Genomic DNA, 21028 nt, shown 5'->3' on the forward strand with positions numbered 1-21028 from the left:
CTTCAAATTGATGCTGAAAACTGGGACAAAATTGGCTGAAAACTGATGCTGAAAACTGGCACTAAATGGGCTAAAAACTTATGCTGAAAAATGGCACTAAATGGGCTGAAAACTGGAGCAAAATAGGCTTAAAACTGGCGCTAAATGGGCAGAAATTAATGCTGCAAATTGACACTAAATGGGCTGAAACTGGTGCAAAATAGGCTGAAAATGGCAATAAATGGGCTATAAATTGATGCTGAAAACTGGCACAAAATTGGCTGAAACTGGTACTAAATAGGCTGAAAACTAGCGCTAAATGGGCTGAAAACTGATGCTGAAAATTGATGCTGAAAACTGGCACTAAATGAGCTTAAAACTGATGCTGAAAACTGGCACTAAATGGGCTAAAAATTGGCGCTAAATAGGCTGAAATCTGGAGCTAAATGGGCTTCAAATTGATGCTAAAAACTGGCACTAAACGGGCTGAAAACTGGTTCTAAATGGGATGAAAACTGATGCTGAAAACTGGCACAAAATAGGCTGAAACTGGCACTGGTCTGATGAGTCTCAATTTCAGCTGCGACATTCAGATAGCAGGGTCAGAATTTGGTGTAAACAACATGAAAGCATGGATCCATCCTGCCTTGTATCAACGGTTCAGGCTGTTCCGAAGGTGAGGGTATCATGCTTTGCTTCAGTATGTCACAGTTGGCATTCATGGTTTCCTCAATGAACTGTAGCTCCCCAGTGCCGGCAGCACTCATGCAGCCCCAGACCATGACACTCCCACCACCATGCTTGACTGTAGGCAAGACACACTTGTCTTTGTACTCCTCACCTGGTTGCCGCCACACACGCTTCACACCATCTGAACCAAATAAGTTTATCTTGGTCTCATCAGACCACAGGACATGGTTCCAGTAATCCATGTCCTTAGTCTGCTTGTCTTTAGCAAACTGTTTGCTGGCTTTTCTTGTGCATCATCTTTAGAAGAGGCTTCCTTCTGGGAAGACAGCCATGCAGACCAATTTGATGCAGTGTGCGGCGTATGGTCTGAGCACTGACAGGCTGACCCCCCACCCCTTAAACCTCTGCGGCAATGCTGGCAGCACTCATACATCTATTTCCCAAAGACAACCTCTAGATATGACGCTGAGCACGTGCACTCAACTTCTTTGGTTGACCATGGCGAGGCCTGTTCTGAGTGGAACTGTCCTGTTAAACCGCTGTATGGTCTTGGCCACCGTGCTGCAGCTCAGTTTCAGGGTCTTGGCAAACTTCTTATAGCAGTGGTCATAAACAGGCCAGGTTTGCAAGATAACTGAAATACATCACAGGTGATATCATTTGCTGCTCAGTGGTTGCAGTATTCTAGTCTGCATCTCCCCAAGGTAATACATAAAACCTGGCCTGTTAGTGGGCCCTGAGGACAGGGTTGATGACCACTGTCTTATAGCCTAGGCCATCCTTATATAGAGCAACGATTCTTTTTTTTCAGATCCTTAGAGAGTTCTTTGCCATGAGGTGCCATGTTGACATTCAAGTGACCAGTATGAGAACGTGAGAGCGATAACACCAAATTTAACACACCTGCTCCCCATTCACACCTGAGACCTTGTAACACTAACGAGTCACGTGACACCGGGGAGGGAAAATAGTTAATTGGGCCCAATTTGGACATTTTCACTTAGGGGTGTACTCACTTTTGTTGCCAGCGGTTTAGACAATAATGGCTGAGAGTTGAGTTTTTTTGAGGGGACAGCAAATTTATACAGTTATACAAGCTGTACACTCACTACTTTACATTGTAGCAAAGTGTCATTTCTTCAGTGTTGTCACATGAAAAGATATAATAAAATATTTACAAAAATGTGAGGGGAGTACTCATTTTTGTGAGATACTGTATATACACACACACATACAGCGGGTAAAATAAGTATTGAACACGTCACCATTTTTCTAGGTAAATATATTTCTAAACGTGTTATTGATGTAAAATTTTTACCATACAGGGTATCAACCCATGCAATCCATACATGCAAAGCCAAACATCCATACATGCGAAACCAAAACAAATAAGTTCAGAAATTAAAATTTATGTGTAATAAAATGGAACGACAGTTTTGAACATGCTAACCGAAATGTATTCAATACTTCTTACAAAATCCTTTGTTGATAATGACAGCTTCAAGACATCTGTATGGAGAAACTGTTTTGCATGCATTGCTCTGGGGTCAGGGCCGTCTTTAAGGCAGGGCAAAAGGGGCAGCTGCCCTGAGCTCTGTCATTGTTGTGGGGCCCAAAGCAGCTGCCTCATACTTGCCAACTATCCCAGTTTAAATTCCCTTGTCCCTTGAAGTTTTAGTCCTGTGCTGTGTCCCGATATCTCAGTGTGAAGCGCTGCTAATAATGCTGCTCAGCTCTGCCCTATTGTTGTGTACAGGTGACTCACCCGCAGACCCCGTGTTTACATGTAAATAACCGCCATTCATATGTAAATAGCGGAGGCATTCATAAGTAAATAGCTGCAGCTAGCGGCATTGATATGTAAATAAAGGCGGCATTCATATGTATATCATGCCTCCCTGCAGTGAGGAGATGATGTGCTGTAACCTCTAGCAACCAATCAGTGAGCAGTATTACTGTACAGTAATCTCTAGCAACCAATTAACAAGCAGAAATAATTTGCTGTAACCTCTAGCAACTAATCAGTGAGCCGTAATGTGTGCTGTAACCTCTAGCAACCAGTCAGTAAGCAGTAATGATATGCTGTAACCGCTGGCAACCAATCGCAATTGCTGCCTGATCTGATACAGTAACTGATTTTAAGTCTAGCTGCTATTTATTGTATGTCTCAGAGTAGGTGAAGAGCGAAATTGCATGGGGAGGCCCAAGAAAATTTTTGCCCAGGGTCCAGTCAATATTAAAGATGGGCCTGTCAGGGGTTATTTTGGCCCATTCTTCCCACACAGTCTTTAAATCTTGAAGCTTTCATGGGCCTCTTCTATGAACTCTGATCTTTTGTTCTTTCCATAGATTTTCTACTGGATTCAAGTCAGGTGATTGGCTGGTCAATTCTAGCAGCTTTTTTTTTCTTTCATTGAAACCAATTGAGAGTTTCCTTGCCTTTGTATTTGAGATGATTGTCTTGCTGAAATGTCCACCCTCGTATTATCCTCATCATCCTAGTAGATGGCAGCATATTTTTATCAAGAATGTCTTGGTACATTTTTCCATTCATCTTTCCTTCAACGATATGAAGTCTGCCAATACCGTATGCTAATAATACGGTCCCACGCCATGATGTTCCCACCTCCAATCTTCACTGTTGGTATGGGGGGTGTTTTTGGGGTGATGTACGGTGCCATTTGACCTCCAAACATTGTGTGCATTATGGCATCCAAACAATTCAATTTTGGTCTCATCTGACCAGACTATATTCTCCCAGTATTTCACAGGCTTGTCTAAATGTTGTGCAGCAAACTTTAAACAAGCTTCAAAATTCTTTTTCTTCAGCAATGGAGTCTTGCATGGTGAGTGTGCATACAGGCCATGGCGGTTGAGTGCATTACTTATTGTTTTCTTTGAAACAATTGTACCAGCTAATTCCAGGTCTTTCTGAAGCTCTCCACAAGTGGTCCTTGGCTCTTGGAAAACTCTTCTGATAATTATTTTCACTCCTCTGTCAGAAATCTTGCGAGGAGTACCTGGTCGTGGCCAGTTTATAGTGAAATGTTGTTCTTTCCACTTCTGGATTATGGCCCCAACAGTGCTCACTGGAATATTCAGAAGTTTAGAAATCCTTCTGCCATCAGTATATTTTGCTACAATAAGGTTGCGAAGGTCTTGAGAGAGCTCTTTGCTTTTACCCATCATGAGATGTTACTTATTTGACACCTTGGTATCGAGACACGTTTTTATAGACCATCAGTTGAGACTGAACCAGCTGATCTTAATTTGCACTGACATACGGTCAGGATTGCTGTCTAATTACTGATAGATTTGAGCTAGTGTCTTGGTTTTCCATGCCTTTTTACACCTCCCTTTCTTCATGTGTTCAATACTTTTTCCCTGTGTCATTCCATTTTATTACACATAACCTCATTTCTGAACTTATTTGTTTTGGTTCCTTTGGATTGCATGGGTTGTTACTGACATGGTGAAAATTTCATGTCAATAGCGGCTTTAACAATATATTTACCTAGAAAAATGGTGACGTGTCCGATACTTATTTTACCCACTGTGTGTGTATATATATATATATATATATATATATATATATGTGTGTATATATATATATATATATATATATATATATATATATATATATATATATATATGTGTGTATATATATATATATATATAAAAATATTCTTTATTATTATTGTTAAAATGGATGTTCCTGCCTAAGAACAGCTGAAGGATTATCCCGGCACCCCCTTTTTTTTCCTTCTTATACCCTTATGTATCTGACAAACTTTGAAGAAAAATCAATGCTCGTGTATACAGAGTTTTTAATATACCGGCATAAAAGGAATATATTTTCTCTGTCAACTTCTACGGAATCTAATACAGTGTAACAAAATAGAAATCCATCCACTTTATATACAGCACTTTGGAGGAAAAAATACAACAAAAAAAGTATTTTGGTCTTTACCAAATAAAAATCTACAAAGTCCTTTTTAAGATTTTTTTTTTTTTGTTCCCAGATATCCTTCAAATAAAACCTATACCAGCAATGCTCTGCTCTGGAGAAAGTGCACAAAACACAAAGGGTTGGAAAACGATCCCAGAATTCTCGAAGCTACGCTTCTTATTCTATACAAAAATATCCAGATTTTTTTGTTCCAACGCTATTAAATAAAACAATCAAAATTCTTTGTGTGGTTTTCCGTGGGGGGAATTATCCAGTGTGTAGCTAATTTGCCTCATTAAAAGGTCGGAATGGTCAAACAGAAGTAATATTTGCACAAAAATTCATTGGTTGGTCTAAAGTCAGGTGGGGCACAAGCGACAGCTGTTTGGTCAGGCTAGACATTGTAGTCCAACAGGTAAAGAGCCAAAGACCCCCGAAGGCCCCCATCTTAACTCCAGAACAGTGATCTATAGGATGATGTTTGTGTGAGAAGAAGGAGACACTTAGTGGTTTTATATCCCCCCTCTTTTTTATCTACCATATGTACAAGTGATATAGAATACAAAATAAAGGGTCCAGTAAAATCAGCAGACATATGTACACTCTATTGTGTCTCCAGCTTATCTAACGACCTCAAGTCACAGTATACAGAGTTCATTAATACAAGTGCCTTGGACAAATTCTTCCTCTAAGGGAAGAGTAGGGAGATTTTGTTCTACAAAGGTCCTTTGAACTGGTTTCCGGACAGATGTTGCCTGATTGAAGGTTTGGAATTGGCGGCATCCCCCAGTTTTCTCCATACCACCTGCAAAAGAACAGACAAATGTATGTACAATACATAATAATACAAATACATAATAAAAAGCACAGACAAATCAAGTGTTATAAATGTTTTATTGCAGAGGGGGTTTTTTTGTTTTCCTTTCCATAAAATACTTTTTCAAATTCACTTGCAATGTGTCTTTGAACTTGCGAGAAAATAGAATGAATCCAGGAAGAGTCAATTCCCTAGCACAGCCTTCTCCCTCTATGCAAGTCACAGCCCTTTCCCCTTTTGGGAGTGTCCAGTTACTTTCTGTGCTGGCCAAACTCCTCTGCCCCTCCCTATATTATCACAATATCACTTCTGCGCTAAGGTGTGGCAGCAATCCTGATGGAAGAATTATTTTAAAATTACAGGCATCTCCGGCACACAACCCAGTTCATAGTCTTCTAGCAACCACTTGGCCTTGTTGCCCACCTCTGGCTGGGGGATCCATACACATTGGGGTTGATGTACTAAAACTGGAGGCTGCAAAATCTGGTGCAGCTCTGCAGAGAAACCAATCAGCTTCCAGGTTTGTCAAAACTTAATTGAACAAGCTGAAGTTAGAAGCTGATTGGCTACCATGCACAGCTACACCGGATTTTGCACTCTTTAGGTTTCGTAAATCAACCCCACTGTACATAAACAAAAAAAGGGGGCACCAGCCTTGTGCATTATCTAGGATACCTTTTCTTTAACAATACAATGTAATATACTTCTTTTTAGCTCTGAAGAAGAGGGGGCACCCTTGAAATGCATAAGTATCTTCAGGACTCAGGGACATCTTTCTATCAAGAGGGGTGTTACCAGTTCTGGCTGAGTTGTTGGAAACTTGCATTGGGCTTAAAGCTCCAAGTGTCTTGGGAGTATATTACTTTTTATTGCTAAGTAAAAGGTGTCAGTTAACCTCTTGCTGATCACCAGCGGTACATTTACTGCTAGCGGCCGGCAGCCCCAGGCATTGCGATGTACCCGTACATTGTAGTGTACTTCCTGGTTTAGAGGCTCATATGCACGCACCCCCTGCTAACCTGTACAGTGATTGGACACAGCACAAATTTGACAGCAGGTTACAGCCAAACTTGGCTGTATACCTGCTGATTGGCTGTGGCCAATCACAGCAAAAAGATCTGGATGGATTTGTCCCTGCTATCAGTTACCGTACAGAAATGGAGAGACCCAGCCAGATGAACTGTGAGTAAAAGCAGCACACATACACTTGTTAGGTACACAGTCAACCCCTTGATTGCCCCCCTGATCACTTCTGTCACCTAGGCAGTGTCATTAGTACAGTGTACATTATTATCACTGATCACTGTATTAGTATCACTAGCGAGTCAGTGTCAATCAGTGTCCCTCCCAGCCAGTGCCAGTTAGCGACAGATTTCCCACCACACTATTATAGTCACAGGTTACCGATCACCACCATTACCAGTATAGTGTCTGTACGGATCATTATCTTGATCAAGAGCAAAACTATACTGGTGTCCCCAAAAATGCAGTGTTAGTAGGATCATCCCAGATCACTGTGACATGTACCAGAATAAATTTTGCCCTACACTTATGAAAAAATTTGATTTTATTAGGGATTTTTTTTTCTAAATTTTCGGTATTTCTTTTTTATATATAATAAAAAATAAAAAAATAATAAAAAGTGATCAAATAGCACAAAAATAAAGCTCTATTTGTGTGGAAAAAAAAATTATATAAATTCCATTTGCGTACAGTGTTGCACGGCCGAGCAATTGCCAATTAAGTAGCATGGTGCTAAATAGAAAAAAAAATACCCTGGTCTTGAAGGGGTTAAAACCTTCCAGGGCTCAACGAGTTAATGCACAAAGCAAGTGAGCCCTCTTGTTTTTTTATGTAAGTGTATGGACCCATCATACATTACTTTTTATATAGCTGTTTGTGTCATGGAGGGCCCATTCACACTAGATGCGGTCGGACTGCATTGGGCAGCTATTCCATTGCAGTCCCACCACATGACAAGGTAAAATGCTTTGTCTCCTTCTCTCGTCAGTTCACACCAACGCGACTTCTGAGAAGGAAACTCGGGGCCAAAGCTATTTTATAATAAGTTGTGGGTCACAGCAGTACGATCATTTTGTCCTCCTGTGACCCAGTGTCAGTTGAAAACAGCCTATTACCTATTAACAGCTGACGGGGCCAGAGCTCGAGAAGCATTCCTGACAACATTGTCGGGATCCACCCTGGGATCCATGGTCTTTCAGCGTGTGGGTGAGAGCCAGAATCAGCTCTCACCCACACGCTCCAGACTGATGCTCCAGTAAAACTGGCAGCCACTGCTCTCCACTTGGAGCAGACTGAGAATTAATCAATCAGCGATCATGTGATCACTTAGTTCCCAAGCTTACAGCTAACATGGGACAGCTGCAGCATCACACTGATGCTGCAGCATGGATGTAAGTATGTAGGTTTTTTTCTTATTTTTTTAAAATCCTTACTTGTATGTACTCTTAAGTCAGAAAAGTCCCTTCTATTCTTTTTAGCCTTCTCCAAATTCCTTTTTTTTTACTTGGTACCTGGTACTTGGTACCCCTACCCATTCACCTGGGGGAAAAAGTGTCAATAAAAAAAATACACTACACAGGTTTTTAAAGTAATTTATTAGACAGCTCCGGGGGTCTTCTTCTGACTTCGGGGGTCTTTTTCCGACTTCGGGGGTCTTTTTCCGACTTCGGGGGTCTTCTTCCGACTTCGGGGGTCTCTCCGGTCTCTTCTCCTGGTGTTCGACCTCTTCTGCCAGCTCCTCTGCTATCTTCTTCCGCTCTTTTGCTAGTGGTGGCCTGGACTTCTGCCTTCTGCCTTCTTGTCTTCTTCCGATGTTGACAGAACGCTCTCTCTGGCTCTAATGCTCTCTGAGCGCTCCGCTATGACTTATATAGGCGGTGACCACGCCCCCTTACGATGTCACAGTCCCTGGGCATGCTGGGACTATGACGTTTTAGGGGGCGTGGTCATCGGGTGATGTTGACCACGTCATAGTCCCAGCATGCCCAGGGACTGTGACGTCTTAAGGGGGCATGGTCACCGCCTATATAAGTCATAGCGGAGCATTCAGAAAGCATTAGAGCTGGAGAGAGCGTCGTGTCAACATCGGAAGAAGAGAAGAGGGAAGAAGACAAGAAGGCAGAAGTCCGGGCCACCGCTAGCAAAAGAGTGGAAGAAGATAGTGGAGGAGCCGGCAGAAGAGGTCGAACACCGGGAGAAGAGATCGGAGAAAAGAAGACCACCGAAGTCGGAAGAAGACCCCCGAAGTTGAAAGAAGACCCCCGAAGTCGAGAGAAGATCCCCAGAGCTGTCTAATAAATTACTTTAAAAACCTGTGTAGTGTGTTTTTTTATTGACACTTTTTCCCCCAGGTAAATGGGTAGGGGTACCATGTACCCCATACTCATTCACATAGGGTGGGGGGCCGGGATCTGGGGGGCCCCCTTATTAAAGGGGGCTCCCGGAATCCGATAAGCCCCCCCGCCCACAGACCCCAACAACCAACGGCCAGGGTTGTTGGGAAGAGGCCCCCCTCCCCCAAAGCACCCCCCCATGTTGAGGGCATGCAGCCTGGTACGGCTCAGGAGGGGGTGCACTCGCTCGTCCCCACCCCCTTTCCTGCCCGGCCGGGCTGCGTGCTCGGATGGGGGTCTGGTATGGATTTTGGGGGGACCCCACGCCGTTTTTTCGGCGTAGGGGGGTTCCCCTTACAATCCATACCAGACTAAGGGCCTGGTATGCCCCGCGCTTGCCGCAATAGGAATATTTGTTTTTCCTATTGCAGCGAGCGTGAGATGCAGTACCCTGCCTTGCGTCGTATCTGGTCCGTCGGACCAGCATACAGACGAACGGGCTTTCCGTCAGGAACTGAGTCCGGCGGAGTTACGACATAAAGATTTGAAGCAAGTTTCAAAGCTATAGTCCATTGGATTTCTGACCGAAACGGTCCGTCGGAAGTCCAATGCAGCCCACACACGGTCGGATTGTCTGCCGGATTCGATCCGTCAGGCCAGTCCAGTCGGAAAGTCTGCCGGTGTGTACGCGGCATTAGACTGACTACGTTTGTTCTCCATGGTCCCACTGTATGTAGGAACATGGCTACCCTCTCTTGCTCACTCTTGAGATAAACTATGGACTATGGGATCTGTAGTCAGCATAGAACAGTAAACATGACAGCAACTAACATGCCCTGCTCATTCCCAGAAGCGAGGGGGAAAGTTGTGTTTGGCAGGACGTTATAAGGAGCCAGAAAAAGTAAGAAAAGCATGAAAAATAGATTACAGGGCCATTAAGTAGGGGATGAGTATCAAATATTTTGTGAGAATAAGAATATTGCTTAGTGTCACTTTAAAGCGGAACGTCAGTAATTTTTTCATCTTTCCATCTATTTAATCTTCTGCACTTGTTGTTTTAACTTTGATTAGTAAAACATTTTTTTTTTCTGCCAGTAAATACCTTATACAGACCACTTCCTGTTTCTTGTCTGGTCATTAGCCTAGGCTTATGACATCATAGACAGCTCTCTCTCTCACTCTTGTGAGAGTTTGCCAGAAAGGGGGGTCATAAGAGGGCCAATCAGAGCTGCAGAGCTGGAGGTGTGCCTCTGTGTAAATCCAGGAAGTAAACAGGCAGTGGCTTCAGCTGCCCACAGTTAAAATGGCTGCAGCCAGTCTTAGTGGAGGGAGATCTCTGCAGCATAGTAAACAAGTACAGAATCACAGTATATATATATATATATATATATATATATATATATATATATATATATATAAAATAATATGCAAAGTGGTTGGAGGGAAGCTATAGAATGGCATAGATGTTTTTATTACAAATTATATGAGCAGACTGCAGTTCCTCTTTAAGATGACCATACACTATTAAATTTTTTTTCATTCAGCCTGTAGGCTATACAGTATGGTCTGACAAATCGCCCCCCTGGGCTATTGTATACCCAAACAGCGACTGTACCTGACTGCATGCAACTGCTGTTTGGCTGACAATTTTTCACCCAGCTCCTTCTATTAAAAACTCGAAAGAAACCGGGTTTCTTGTCAGGTGGGTGGGAGTGAGCCAGCAGGGCCACCCACTAATCGAATTTTGGCAAGTTCATCAAGATCCGGCCCCCCAATTCAATCAATGTATGGCCAGCTTAATATCGGTTGCATCAAGATACCCAATTCCAGCGGTAGGCGGCGCCATGGGTGAAATCTGTAACTGCAGACCCTCATTCTACAAATGCCAATTGCTTGGCTGTCTGTGTCAATACTTTTTCTTAAGCTGAACAAGCAAAGTTATAACTACGGATCTGCATACTGGTTCTGGGTCAGTGATTTGGAAAATTATTGAAGCCAGTGAGTCGGCACAACAGCCAGGTACCTGGTATTTTCCAGAGAAGAGGTCGGCAATGTCCTCATTTGCATTTCTTTCAGTAAAAGCTTCCTTAAAACCATGTAGAGGACACTACTGCCTGTGCCTATGTGAGGTTACCAGTGAAACACTGGCTGAACAGTATGTACTTACGTTGCACATTTCTCGGACAATTGCCTTTTCCTTCTCGCTGAGGTCCTCCTCATAGCTGTCCGCTACCTGTCTGTCCAGATTTTCATGCACTTCTAGCACCTGTGCGGGAAAAAAAAGTGTTTGTGATCCACATTTTCTATAAGACTAAACAACTGAGAAATGGTATATTCTATAGGTAGGGCTCTCCAGGTGGCTGGGGACTTTGCAGGGGCAGTGTAGGAGACTGAGGCAGGTGGGGGCAGTGAGGGACATTGTTAAGGTTTAGGTCACTATGGGGGGGCTGAAGGTGCTGCAGGGGGCTGGGTGGCACTGTAAGAGGCTGGAAAGTACCATTTGAGGTTGGGGGGGGCACTGTGGGCCACTATGGAAGGTTGGGGGGGGCACTATAGTAGTTGGTAGGCACTATGGGAGGGAAGGGGATCTGCAGCTGGCCGGAGACCTGGAAAAAGGGAGGCCACAGCCTGGAAGTAGACCATGGCCCGGTGGTTGAGGACCAGTGTTATAGAGTTACATAGTTGATAAGGTTGAATAAACACACCGGTCCATCCAATTCAACTTGTGTGGGTGTGTTTATGTCAAAACCATTTCCCATATCCCTGTATATTACATTCTTTAAGCTGTCCATCTAGGAGTTTTTTTTTTTTTTTTTATTGACACTTGCCACTGACACCACGAATTGTGGAAGGGAGTTCCACATCCCCACCGAAAGAAAACAAGTTGTGATTTTTTTTTCAGTGAAAAAAAATATCTGAATATTCAATTTTATGAACTTTCTTAGGCAAGCTTGAGCAATTATTATTTTGATCTTTTTTTAGCTTGATCTGCTTTAGGTCTTATGCCGTGTACACACGGGCGGACTTTTCGACCGGACTGGTCCGACGGGACGAATCCGTCGGACAATCCAACCGTGTGTGGGCTTCATCAGGCCTGCAGCGGACTTTTTTGGTTGAAAATCAGACGGACTTTAGATTTGGAACATGTTTCAAATCTTTCCGACGGACCCAAGTCCGGTCGAAAAATCCGCTTGTCTGTATGCTAGTCCGATGGACGAAAACCGACGCTAGGGCAGCTATTGGCTACTGGCTATGAACTTCCTTATTTTAGTCTGGTCATATGTCATCACATATGAATCCGTCGGACTTCCGTCCGTCAAAAATCCGTCGGAAAGACCGTCGGACCTTTGATGCCAAAAAGTCCACCCGTGTGTACACGACATTAGGCTAGAGAGTAGGATTTGCCCGACCTGACATACTGTTTTGGAGCGCCTGCTTTTAGTACCGAACATTCATGTGAACCTTGTGGGGGTGATTAGCTGCATAACCCGGCAGCCTCCCATTGCTTTCAATGGGGCTGCCTATACACAGCTAATCGTGGGAACCCTCGCTCGGGTTCTTGTGGCTCATCGCGCACACGGTGCGTTCGCAAGTGTGAGCGCACCCTCAGTAACCCTTCATTCACAAAATAGTACAGAAGACAGGCATCATGCAAGTTGTCAAAACAGGACTTACATCAGTTTCAAGATATAACCCAAGGCTTGGTTCACACCTACAAGAGCGACCAAGTGTGGGTGCGTCTCCATGGTAGGGCAACCCATTCATTTCAATGTGCTGCCCTATGAGCAAGAAACACAGAAAAGTAGTTCCTGATTCTTTTCCAAAAATGCAAAACACCGAACCACACGGTGAACACATCTGCAGATGCTTTGGCGGTGCTATCAACAGTGAATGGCATCTGCTAAAGGGCCGCGCATTTCTGTGCATGCCAGGAAGGCGCGAGAGTTTTCACACATTTCCGACACGCATAGATGTGAATCTAGCCTAACTGGAATCTTGGAGCTGCTTCAATATTTTCTCTTTTTCCCTATCTACGTACCTTCATCGCATGAACTACTGCTTCTGGTTTCTGCACCACTGAGATGTAACCAGTAGGGGGAGTGGATGAGATGTCTGATGTTAACCGTGCCGGACCCTATAAGACAAATAACGACAAGTCAGCTTGCATCACACTATTTTCACAAAGCCATCACAATTCAAGCGCAATTAAACCCTCCTATCCTTTACAACCATGGAAGTTGCCATCTTAGCCTCTGATCTGCAGTCATCATGGAGCTGCATATGTAATCAATTATGACACTAGACATTTGATGGCTTGACGGTTTGTTTGAAAGCACAAGCAACTGTGACAGTCATCATTCACGGCATACCTTGGATGGAAATTGATGGGTTAAGCTCCATTTTGAGATGCAAGAAAAGCTAAAAAATTTTTCCCCAATTGGAGTGCTACACCTCCTCAACCCTATACCCGGAATAAACACCCTTCTCCATCTCTGGGCTCCCTCTGACTTCAGACTAAACTACTGATATGTTGAAGGCTGTCTGTCTACAGCGATGGCTGGGTGCCATTTCCTAGGATGGATTTCCCAATGGTGGTAACAGTGGACCATGGCCCTCTAAACTCTACTGTTTGGGTGGTATTGTAACTGTACTGTCCCCCTTCTATAAATCCAGTATAATAATAATGCACAGCTCAATGTACAATTTTGGCATCTACGGAGACAAATGATCTCTCGCTCATATGCAGGAGTGACGTCATCTCAGCCCAGCCAATCAAATCGGCCAAAGAACGGAACTCGGAAGAAAATGAGGAAGCTCCAGGACACTGCAGTGCCTTAGTGAAGGGGAGTATAGTTCCACTTTAATCACTTGCGGACCGGCCACGCTACATATACTACGGCTTGGCGGCCGCTTTGTGCCAGATCACATACCTAGGATGTGATCTGACACTTCCGGTGCGCACTGTCCTCTCCCGCTGTAATCACACACAGTGGGAGCCCAGCGGCAGGTACAGCGGACTCGATGTCCACCGGCACCCCTTGATTATACAATACACAGGCAGATTGCCGTTCTGTCAGTAGGGAAGGTATTAATCCTGTGTTCCTGCAAAGCAAGATCATGGATCAATGCCTTCCCCTTGTCAAAGCACCTCCCACGCAGTGAGAAAGCACAGGCTAGGTACACAGTTAACCTTTTGATCGCCCCTGATGTTAACCCCTTCCCAGCCAGTGTTATTAGTACCGTGACAGTGCATATTTTTAGCCCTGATCACTGTATTAGTGTCACTGGTCTCCAAAAAGTGTCAGTGTCCGACACGTCCACCGCAATATCGCAGTACTGCTATAAGTCGCTGATCGCCGCCATTACTAGTAAAAGTTTTTTTTTTAAATAGAAAAAAATAAATACAAATATTCCATAGTTTGTAGACACTATAACTTTTGCGCAAACCAATCAATATACGCTTATTGGGATTTTTTTACCAAAAATATGTAGCGGAATACATATTGGCCTAAATTGATTAAGAAATTCGATTTTTCCATTTTTTTTATTGGATATGTTTTATAGCAGAAAGTAAAAAATATATATATTTTTTTCTAAATTGTCGGTCTTTTATTGTTTATCTGCTGGATTTTGCTTCTAATCCCCTTGTGGAGACTTCCATTTGTGGATGGACATTTTATGGTTACATAGCCCATCACATTGCTTTAATCTTTTTATATGGACTATAGACTGAATGACCTATAAATAAATGGTTGTGGAACTAATCATTTGAGTTTCCATTATTTCTTATGGGGAAATTCGCTTTGATATACTAGTGCATTGGATTACAAGCATGTTTCCGAATTATGCCCGCAATCCAAGGTTTTACTGTATAGATGTTTATTGTCACATAGAGTATTTTTCACTAATCAATAATCAATCACATCAATTTTGTATTTTCACTAAAGAGGGTCCACCGCATAATTGTGTATTAATACTGCTGGGGTATGGGGGGCAGAGGACAAAAAAGATTTAAAATGAAGAGTGCACCTACCAGAACGAGGGACAATGTGCTGTGGATTTAAAAATATATATATATATATATCTAAGGGCTCTGCACTAGCGGTTTGGGGGGCAGTAACCCCATGATTGAGCCACATTTTACCACTCCACCTTTAGCTGGAAACGCAGAGGCATGGGGGGGGTTACATGCTGCGGCCACAATGCATTGTTTCGTGGCCGCGGCAGAAACTATACCCCCCCCCCGTTTGGTGGGCACTAATGCCCGCCGAACGCGACCCACTCAAGTGAAAGGGGGCCATGCTGCAACGACCCTGCAACCGCGGGCGATCATTTAAGAGGTTCAGACAGATGGTGAGTAGGTGATAAAATGCTTCTCACCGCCTGCAATGCCCTGTACACACGGTCGGACATTGATCGGACATTCAGACAACAAAATCCATGGATTTTTTCCGACGGATGTTGGCTCAAACTTGTCTTGCATACACACGGTCGCACAAAGTTGTCGGAAAATCCGATCGTTCTGAACGCGGTGACGTAAAACACGTACATCGGGACTATAAACGGGGCAATAGCCAATAGCTTTCGTCTCTTAATTTATTCTGAGCATGCATGGCACTTCGTGCGTCGGATTTGTGTACACAAAATCAGAATTTAAATCGATCGGATTTTGTTTTCGAAAAATTTTATAGCCTGCTCTCAAACTTTGTGTGTCGGAAATTCCAACGGAAAAAGTCCGATGGAGCCCACACACGATCGGAATTTCTGATCGCACATTTTCCGGCGGAAAATCTGACCGTGTGTACAGGGCATTAGTCTGTTTGGAATGGTGCTGTTGGGTCTCTTGCACACCGATGCATACATACAAAGACTGTAAAGGAAATTTGTAAGTTCTGTATATAACTGTATTCTATTTTGTATGTATTGCACACTGCCCTCACTGTGCACACGGCACTAATAATGTTTTCATTACATGTTTGCATTCTTTCGAGTCCTGATTAGAATTAGTCTGCCTATGTTACGCCCCTTGTTACCATAAAAGTACAAATGTAATATTAATATGATACCTACATAATCATGTGTATAAAAACCTTCAACTGCGTCATAATAAAGCAGAACAGTTATTTGGAAAGATGCGGAGTGTATCTTTTGTGTCTGTTCCCTACTGCAGTAGTTATTATTAATTTGGAACCACTAATCAATATAAGGATAGGAGTTGCCCATCTATAAATTCCCAGGTCACTATCCATTCTCAAGTTTTTTAAGCAGGAATCGAATGTTCATACATCAATACTGTGAGCAAGTACATGAATCTTAACCCCCCCAAAAAAAGTGTTTTCACTGACACCGTGGCATATTATTTTCTCCAGCAGTACAGGTGCTCTTTGAAAAGTAAAATGCCGGGATCACTAGGCAGCTGTGTGCTGAACACCCAGCGGAGTAGGTAAAGCAATGTCATCCACGAAAGGTCCTGTCTCAAGCCGAGCGCCGTCTCTCAGATCTAACACAAAATGTGACAGCTGTAGCATCTGTTCAGCAATCATTCTGGTTATGTAAGGTGACACCTTGGAGAGGGAGCGATCACGCACACAGATGGGCACGGGGGAACGTTAAGGAGAGATTCTGAAGCGGCTGGACCACTGCCAGCCATCATTAAATAAGCCAAAATAAACCTCGCATTAAAACGAACCTGTCAGGATGCCGGTTATCTGTCACAGCCGAGAAGCCACCGCCGGGCCGACGCGGAGAAGCTCCAAGGCAGAGCATTGCCCATACAGCTTACTGCACGGTTTATAAACACAATGACCACCGGGGCTTGCTGTCACATAAATGAACCAATTAACAAACAGCCCCAAGAGAACAGAATCATGGGTATCTCCCAGAATCCCACGGGCCAGTGTTAGGGATGATTCTCTATTGGAATTAATCTGGCCCAGCATTGATAAGGACTCGTTAGAATGAATTGAGGAAAGTGGAAAATGGCACTGGACCCGTAGCGTTAGCTGACTGGTATTGCAATCTCCAAGTATTGATGTGGATGTAAATGTTCTGGTTCCCGGGCAGGCACCCAAGAGGATCTCCACGGCATATAGTGCAATGTAACAAAAATGGAAATTGAAGCGCCACACCACTGCTAAAAGGTCTAGATACAACTTTATTCCAATAAAGGTCAGGAGGACAATCCAAAGATTACCCAACGCGTTTCAGGGGTCCAACAGCCCTTCACCAGGGCTTGATTGACAACAATGTGAATAGCCTAGACGTGAACCGAACCTATAATGGTATTTCTTCCAGTGTGATTACAAGCACAGGCCTTGTCAGCAGCTGGTTTAGTAGCCTGCTAAACCACCCCTGGTGAAGGAGGGAACCCTTGGACCACTGAAACGTGTTAGGTACTTGTGTATTGACTTTTATTAGAGTAAAGTTGTATCTGGACATCTTAGCAGTGGGGTGGTGCTTCAATTTACATGTTTGTTTCGTTATTAGAATGGTTCCATTGTAGAGTAGAAGCCGCACGGTAATCACCTTCAACCCCACACAGGGCAGGATCAGTAAAAACAAAAGCACCCCCCAAAAATGACTTTTTTTATTTTTCATTTTTATAAAAAAAAATGGCGGATGGGTAGCTGCGTTAATTTTTCCACCCTATACAGGCAGGTCTTCTTTGCTTTAATCTACAACACTGACCATCATAGGTGTGCACAGGGGGTGTGCAAGGGCACACCCTAATCACTACATGCCGATTTCCCCTACTGACCGGGCTCCCCACGTGTTGCATCCTTTCCCCCCAGCAGTGCCGCTAGCTTCCCTCCTCTCCTCTCATCTGGCTGCTGCAGGGGATGTTTCAGAATGGAGAGTAGGGGAAAGGGCTAGTAAATATTTCATTTACCTTCCCCTTCCTTTTCTAAATGAACACAGTGAACACACTCACTCAATGTGTTCATTCTTAACTGAAGCATGGTAAACTGTGTTCATTATGACTCAGTTTGTGAATGAACAGGAAACCGCTCAACACAGAGCACTTCCCATTCATTCCCTGTCCTGTGCAGCTGAGGCTGCAGAGAAAGTCATGCGTGTTTGAGCTTTGGGATGCATAACATAACAGGCTGCGCACACCTATACTGACCATCCAATGGACACCTCTTACCTCCATTTACGTGGGCTAGCGGATACATTGCACATAAAATCCCCCTGTGTTTCTGCCTGTCCTCCTGGGTACTGTGACCACGCTGACCAAAATCTCTTTGGAATGCCGCCCCAGAAGAAAGGAGCCTCAAAAGGATTCCCCTTGGTCAGCACTGTCATATGCTCAACTTTTTGACCCCGTCCCCGACCTAACCTTAACCACTCCACAGATGTATACTTACCTCAATCAGGCGGCTGCAGTTCCACTGTTTGTTTACAACCAGCACTGCAAGTCTTTACCACCCTGGCCAGGCTGCACTTGCACATTACAGCCCTATAAACTTGTATGGGACCACCTCCCTTCATCTCCAGCCTTGGGGCACAGTCCTATAGGGGTCTATAGGGCAGTGATGGTGAACCTTGACACCCCAGAGGTTTTGGAACTACATTTCCCATGATGCTCGTGCACTCTGCAGTTTAGTTGAGCATCATGGGAAATGTAGTTCCAGAACATCTGGGGTGCCAAGGTTCGCCATCACTGCTATAGGGCATTAAGATGCAAATGCAGCCAGGGCAGTACTGCTGAATGTAAACCAGTGGTCTCCAAACTGTGGCCCGGGGGCTGGATGTGGCCCTTTGCTTGCCTTTATCTGGCCCTTGGGGCACTGTTCCACCAATTGACACCAATGATGGAGCACCATTCCCCCTACTGACACCATCATTGGGGCACTATTCTTCTCATTAATCTCAACAATAGGGCACTATTCCTCCTATTAGATCCAATGATGGGGCACTGATGCCAAAGCATTTTCTACTCCCACTGGCCACAGTCTGGCCCCCCTAAAGCCTGAAGGACAGTAAATTGACCCTTTGCTTAGAGAGTTTGGAGACCCCTGATGTAAACAGAGGAACAGCGGCCGCCAGATGAAGTAAGTCTGTGAAGGGGGATGGCCTCTGCTTTCAGAAAAGATCTGTTTGGAGGTTTTAACTAATCTTCAGGCCTAAAATATGGATTGAATGCACGCAACAACAAAAAAAAGAAAAAAAAAGGTAAAAACAGCCCTGGCAGTGATAGGATAATATAGGGTTGATAGGGTTAAACTTTGGGACAAGGTGCACTTATCCTCTTTGCCGCCTTCTCTTAACCTGGCCCACCCTTCCTTTCAACAGGTCATACTTACCTCAAATTCCACACACTTGTTTCCAGCGTTTGTTTATGTCCAGCCATGCAAGTCTTACCCATCGTGGATGCACCCGCTTATTACAGTCCCATCAACTTCTGTGGAACCACCTCCGATCGTCTCTGGCCTCAGGACACAGCCTCATAGAAGTTTAGCAGGTTTTCAATATGCAGACAATAAAGGTTAGGTCAGGAAAAGGGATGAAAAAGATAAATGCACTTTGTTTGAAAGTGGACTTGTGCACATTGTTTAAAAGTGGACTTATCCTTTAAATACACAGCTTAGCAGCCAAGTGTCCCTGGAAATAATACAGTACAAAGCGTAAAAGCCCACTCGTACTTAGGACGCAGACTTACATTGTATCAGCCGGGGAGTTAAAAAAAAATAATTGAAAGCCACAAAGAGAAAAATATTCTCTTTGAAAATCTCCACGGCAGATGTCTGCGAAGACGGTAACAAGTGAAGGCTCTCTTTGGGAAACAGATGTGTAATGTGTTTGCAATCCTCAGTAACATTAAAGGATCAACGCGCTTTTCTGTTTCCAAATCCCGTGTTACTCACTTTCACTCCACTCCTGGATGGTAAAAGTAGAACTATGGGCAACATCAAAAATGGTTTATACGCAACAGTATGTCAACCAGCATTAAAGCTGAACTCCGGGGACAAAAATATTTTTGCACATGTGCGATCTGCCAACAAATGACCCCCAATTACGTGTGCCCCATGTGTGGATAGCTTGTTAAAGATGTAAGTTTCATTCATTCCTGATAATAAAGTGCTGAACCTCCGGCACTTACCTGCGACCTCATACAGTGCATACAGTAAAAAAATATATATAAAAAATACAAAAAATACTGTATCGCGTGCACTCCTACTCCTCCATTCAGAAAACAGCTTGTATTCTTTTCGCCAAACACAAGGTATTCTGTGATTGGAGGAGAGGGGTGGATAGACAACACAATCTCCAATCACAGAACACCCTGTCAAGATTATACAAGACATTTTATGAATAACCGGGGTGTGTAGACTTTTTATATATCCACTGTACTGTACCTTCTTCATTACATCAAGTTTTAATGTTTACTTGTTTCATTTTATCTAAAGGAGTAATATCACTATCGCTATGTAGCACAAGTAGCTAGTGTGCTAGGTCTAAATATGTTTACTTGTTAATGCAGGAAAATTTGGCTTGGCTGAGAGCCAGGCCTGGGTTGTGAACCTGGGTCAGGGATTAGTGACTTAGGGGCTGGATGACTCATCCTGACAGCTCTTCTGGTGCCTCCCCCTGTTCTCTGGAACATTGGAAATTGTTCTAGACATAGTGGGTGGAAACTAGGAGGGACTGTTAGGAATATTTATGAGGACCTCAGCCTATCCCCAGTAGGGGGGTGGCAGGGGGCATGCCTCCTCATGCCTCCCTAGTCTGGGGGGGGGGGGGGGGGTGACCTCGGACTTGGGACTCGGGTGCTGGAAGAATCCCCCTACAACACACAGAGGAAACCCTTCCTGGAGGCACAGGCACAGTGGGAGCAGGTCAGCACGTCCAGGAGATCTCCTAAAAGTCAGCCGGGTAGGTTGGTGAGTGTCAGTCTAGTGGGCTGACAGGGCCTGAAGAGGTGGTGCTGGGATCAGTGATCACAGAGAGAACGTGCTGGGAAAGTGTGAGCTGTGTCACCCTATCTGTTCTTCAAGTATAGGGGCTGCAAGTCCCTGCTGTAATGGGCCTTTGCTACAAAAATTACTACCGGGTGCCATACCTGGGTTCTGCCAGCAAGAGTGTGCTGGAGGAAGAAGAGGAGCTGTATATAGAGACTGTATGTAGGAAGAGTTGTCCCTGATGTTTGTTCTGAAGTCAAATGGGCATCTTATATTCTCCCATCTCTATTCAAGTTATTACCCCCAATAAAACATTTTGACCCAAGTGTGCCTG

The 21028-nt window shown here is 44.0% G+C and overlaps 1 protein-coding gene across 1 annotated transcript in view; it reads right to left on the reverse strand.

The window, feature by feature from the left end:
* Positions 1-4479: 4479 nt before the first annotated feature.
* CCDC85C (coiled-coil domain containing 85C) overlaps positions 4480-21028 on the reverse strand; it is a 188459-nt gene continuing 171910 nt past the window's right edge. The window contains exons 4-6 of the mRNA XM_073609902.1: positions 12831-12926; positions 10959-11057; positions 4480-5423 (exon numbers count right to left, since the gene is read on the reverse strand). Coding sequence (XP_073466003.1) covers positions 5334-5423; positions 10959-11057; positions 12831-12926 — 285 coding nt within the window. The 3' untranslated portion in view covers positions 4480-5333. The remainder of the gene's footprint in view (positions 5424-10958; positions 11058-12830; positions 12927-21028) is intronic.

The sequence above is a fragment of the Aquarana catesbeiana genome, linkage group LG13, assembly GCF_042186555.1.
Source record: "Aquarana catesbeiana isolate 2022-GZ linkage group LG13, ASM4218655v1, whole genome shotgun sequence".
Lineage (NCBI taxonomy): Eukaryota > Metazoa > Chordata > Amphibia > Anura > Ranidae > Aquarana > Aquarana catesbeiana.